The 4,322-nt window shown below is 32.8% G+C and overlaps 1 protein-coding gene across 2 annotated transcripts in view; it reads right to left on the reverse strand.

The window, feature by feature from the left end:
• Nucleotides 1-53: 53 nt before the first annotated feature.
• The window catches only part of LOC106879430 (importin subunit alpha-7), a 55,743-nt gene continuing 51,474 nt past the window's right edge, over nt 54-4,322 (reverse strand). For both annotated transcript variants that reach the window (XM_014928987.2, XM_052976953.1), the window contains 2 exons: nt 2,512-2,687; nt 54-1,464 (listed from right to left, as the gene is read on the reverse strand). In XM_014928987.2, the coding sequence (XP_014784473.1) occupies nt 1,274-1,464; nt 2,512-2,687 (367 nt within the window). In that variant the 3' untranslated portion in view covers nt 54-1,273. The remainder of the gene's footprint in view (nt 1,465-2,511; nt 2,688-4,322) is intronic.

Consider the following 4,322-nt stretch of genomic DNA (forward strand, 5'->3'; position numbering starts at 1 on the left):
ACATTTTTAACTGTAAGACTAAAAAAGAAAAAAAAAAACAAATTGAAGCCAAATAAAAAGAAAAGACTATTTTTATTTTATTTTAAACCAGTCCATATTGTCTTGCGTCATCATCGTCAATTCTGTTTGCTTTTAAATGCTTTTTTTTTTCATACATTTTTCATATTCTGGGAATTTTAATAGCATGATAAGCAGTTTTGTCTGAATTGTGTAACTTGATTTTTATTCTCAGTATTGCTTATTATAATAATCAATCATAAGAATCTGTTTTGGACAGAGCATGTGTTGTGCACAGGTAAATGTAAAACAAGTTCGTTTGTTTTGGTTTGGCTTGGTACTTATTTTATGAAGCATCAATCAATCCCTTTTCTTCAGTTTTATATGACTGTCAAAGAAATTTCATTTTATATGCAACCTAATGAAATAGGAGATGAATTTTGAATAGCAATCTTTAAATAAAAAACCAAAACAAAAAAATCTTAAAATGATAGTTTTTATCATGAAGGTTAAAAAAAAAATGTAAAAAATATTTCAAGGAAAATTATCTGTTATTCATTTTAAAAATAAAATTTAAATAAAAAGAAATATTTTAAATACATTAGAAATCTTCCCCAGAGAGATAAAAAAAAACAAAAACAATTCATCTGAATAATGTTGTGGGATTGTGTAGCCGCCCATAGAATAAACACCAAACCTCTGAAGTCTCGTCTTTCTTTAGAGTCACATAATTCATATTTCATTGGGGTGATTAGAATTGGTTGTGCAGGTAACTTGGTAGTAACCTACTGAGTGGTAGACTACTTGTCTGTTATCTCACTAAAACCTGAGTGAGTGACAAGTAAGTCTTTGTAGATGTCAGGGCCATGTGTATCAGGACATTGGACAAATTTACTGCTTATGCTGTGCCTGCTAGACAGCAGTAGTTATTGTTGTCTGATGTCTCGGTGTCATCACAGTCAATTTGCATTGTATGTTGTGTTTGAAGTGGTGGAAAGCGGTCCACAGTCATCAGTTAAGAATAGCTGATATTTTACGATGTCATTTTAATTGCTCACTGTTATCTTGGAGGGGAACAGTAGTAGTCAAGTACTAGAGTCAATGTCATCAGTACAGTTATGTCTTTAATAGTCCTATTAAATTGGCAGTAAAGAGAATTTGCAGACCATGACAAGTCTGCCTCTAGCACAATAAAACAGCCCAAATAGAAAATATAGACCGTTATACTTATGAGCACTGCTTAAACTGGCATTTGATACCAGTGTAGAAAACTGGTTCAGAATTGAAATCCATCCATTGGTACATCCTGACCAGCAATAAATTGGAATTGCTGAGCACTTTCATCAGTTGGAGGAACAATACTTTTATCCTCTTCTTCAGTGCCAAAGTAGCGTTCAATTATACCAAAAGCTTTTTGATAAATCTCTCGGTTTTCATGACTTTGCAGAAATTCGATCTTGTCCAGACCTATAGAAAATGAAAAGATCAAATTGAAAACAAATTATTAAATATAAAGTTATATCTAACATATTCTGACAAGGTTGTAAACCATTGATACATGTATTTATGCATAATGATTCTCAAAGGCACATAAATTAACAAATGGCTACAATGTTTGAGCAATTTCTATCCAGATTCATTATATTGTCTTGCTCAGATTGTTTAATAAGTTTATATGCCTTTGAAGAGTATTACTGATGCACTTCAATTTTCTTTAGCATCTTTGTAGGTTTTTTTTCTCCCTTTGTTTTTCTTTCATTACAAAAGTTTTCATTCAACAACTCAAACAATAACATTGAATAACACATTTTTTTTCTGTCTTTAGTCAGTAAATGTTATTTCCTGTTTGCTTCTATCTAGAAATCAAACGAAATGATTACTATCCCCTTCAAACTTTGCTTTTGTGACCTGGACATCAATATTTTGAAACTGACCTAATTTTCCATTACATTTCAGACAGATTCAGTGCTGAGTTGCTGAAGCAGAAATATCATCATGAGAAATGTTCTGCTCAATATCACAGATTTGCTTGTCAGTTGCTTGACCATAACCACTTGAGTATGTTTCTTAGTGGCTGACAGTATGTGCATCTCTGATCATGAGCAGTGGAGAAACATCATAGCCATGAGTTGAGGATTCTTTGGGGTTTGAATAAATGTAACAAAAGCAAAGTTTAAAGAAAATATTAGTCATTTTTCATACTTTCTAGGAGTAAGCAAATAGCAAACTGTTGCTACCAAGGAAAAAAATCCTGTTACACAGTGTAATCACACTAAATAAATTTTCTTCTTTATTTCTCCTTCTTAATAATTTCCTCTAACTTACCAGCTCTTAATTAATCTCTACATTTAGATTACACTTATGCTAATTCAACATGCCTAGTTTGTTAAGTCTGAATGATTCAAGTTATTTGATAAAGCCATCTGGCTTATATAATTTCATACATCATAATCAATAGAACTAGAGTAAACATAGCAGAAAACTAAATAAATTGATGGAAAACAATCTACTAACCATAACATTCTTCAATCATTATAGCGTAAGGATTTGTGTTGCCATGTAATTTAGCATCTTGTTCTCCAAGGCGTAAAATATTCTCTAGACCATTGAGAGCAACATGAACAATTTTGCTATCCATAACAGTCAACAAGTTACATAAAGGAAGAATGCATCCCTGTTCCACAAGAAATCTGGGAATAAAAAAAAATATGAAAAGTTTAAAATTTAAAAAAAGATTTATCACGACATTCAACAGCTAAAATAAAAAAAAATTTAAAATGTAAAAATCATTTTTCTATTCTAAACATCATGTAAGAAATGTGTTTTACCTAGAGTAAGAGTTTTGCTCTTATATTAACTGAAGACATTGGAACTTGGTAATCATATCTGAACTATGTGTAGAAAATATAGGCCTTGTACAAAGACTTTTGGATATTATTAAGTCACATAAGAAGGTGTAATGATAGAAACTGTAGAATGCCATGTTACATGTCTTACAGCTTTTCATTTTGTTCTGTGAACAAAATTACTTAGTTACGCTGTATTTATTTGCAGCTACATTCCACTACACTCAACTCATCTTTGTCATTCCACTTTTTGGGGCATCAAACAAAGGACTAACAATAAAATTGACTAAAATCCATATAGGCTGGCTGTGTTTCAGTAAAGAGTAATTAAATAACTTTTTGTCAATGGGAGAACGAACTGTTAAAAAGATTTTTGTCAAGTTCACTTAGTGATCCCTACCTGTCATGCATGCCACAGCTAGCACCTGATGAGCAGTAACTTTGACAAACTGCACAATGGAGATGACAGACTAAGTTATGGTCTGATGACAATTTACATAACACAAGATAAGGATTTCTGTATAAGGTCTGGGTTTTTTTGTGTGCTATATTCTTTTGGCTGAAAGTTAAGTGCATTTTGGCTCACAATTGTAAGGTCATGAATTTGATCCCCAATGGCACATTGTGTTCTTGAGCAAGACCCTTTATTTCAAGTTGTTCCAGTGCACTCGGTTGGCAAAATTGAGCTGTACCTGTAGTTCAATATGCCAGCCATGTCACATTTGGTGTGTCATGCTGAGTCTCCCTGAGTACTACATTAAGGGCATGCATGTCTATGGAGTGCTCAGCCACTTGCATATGGATTTCATGAGCAGGCTGTTCTGATGATTGTATCAGCTGGGATGCTCATCAGTGTAACTGATGGAGTGCTCAGCCATATTTGTTTGGAATGAACTTTTCTGAGACCACCACATTTAGCCTGTTGATAATCTCTCACCACTGTTGTTTCTTTCAAACTCATTGTGGGTGCTATTATCATTTGGACCTTGATTTTTAAGTGATTCAACCTGAAACCATGCAGTCAACAGGCAAAACTATCACACAACCGCATTTAAGTATGTTTTTATAAGCTAAAAATTGAAATGCAAAAAATGGTATTTTACAAAATATATTTAATTATATCAGGCTGAGTAAAAATTAAGCAACGTTTTGAAACATGAAATTCATCACAATATATTTCAACAATGCAGAAATTTTAAACAAAGTAAGTACCATTGCAATCAACACATTTTTGCCAATGAGTTACAAGTTTGTTTATTCCGGTAACATAAAAATGGGAGTTCTGGAGCTGATGAATTCTTTGAATGCACTTTCAACATCGACTTGATTTTTGAACTCTTCTTCTCACAGGAAACCATCAAGGTGCTTGAAAAAGTGGTAGTTAGTAGGAGAAAGGTCTAGGGAATAACTTTGTAGCCAAGTGCCCTCAACTTCTGGAACATCATTAGTGAAATGTGTGATTGAGCAGTCATGAAGAAT

Source organism: Octopus bimaculoides, chromosome 2, assembly GCF_001194135.2.
Source record: "Octopus bimaculoides isolate UCB-OBI-ISO-001 chromosome 2, ASM119413v2, whole genome shotgun sequence".
Classification (NCBI taxonomy): domain Eukaryota; kingdom Metazoa; phylum Mollusca; class Cephalopoda; order Octopoda; family Octopodidae; genus Octopus; species Octopus bimaculoides.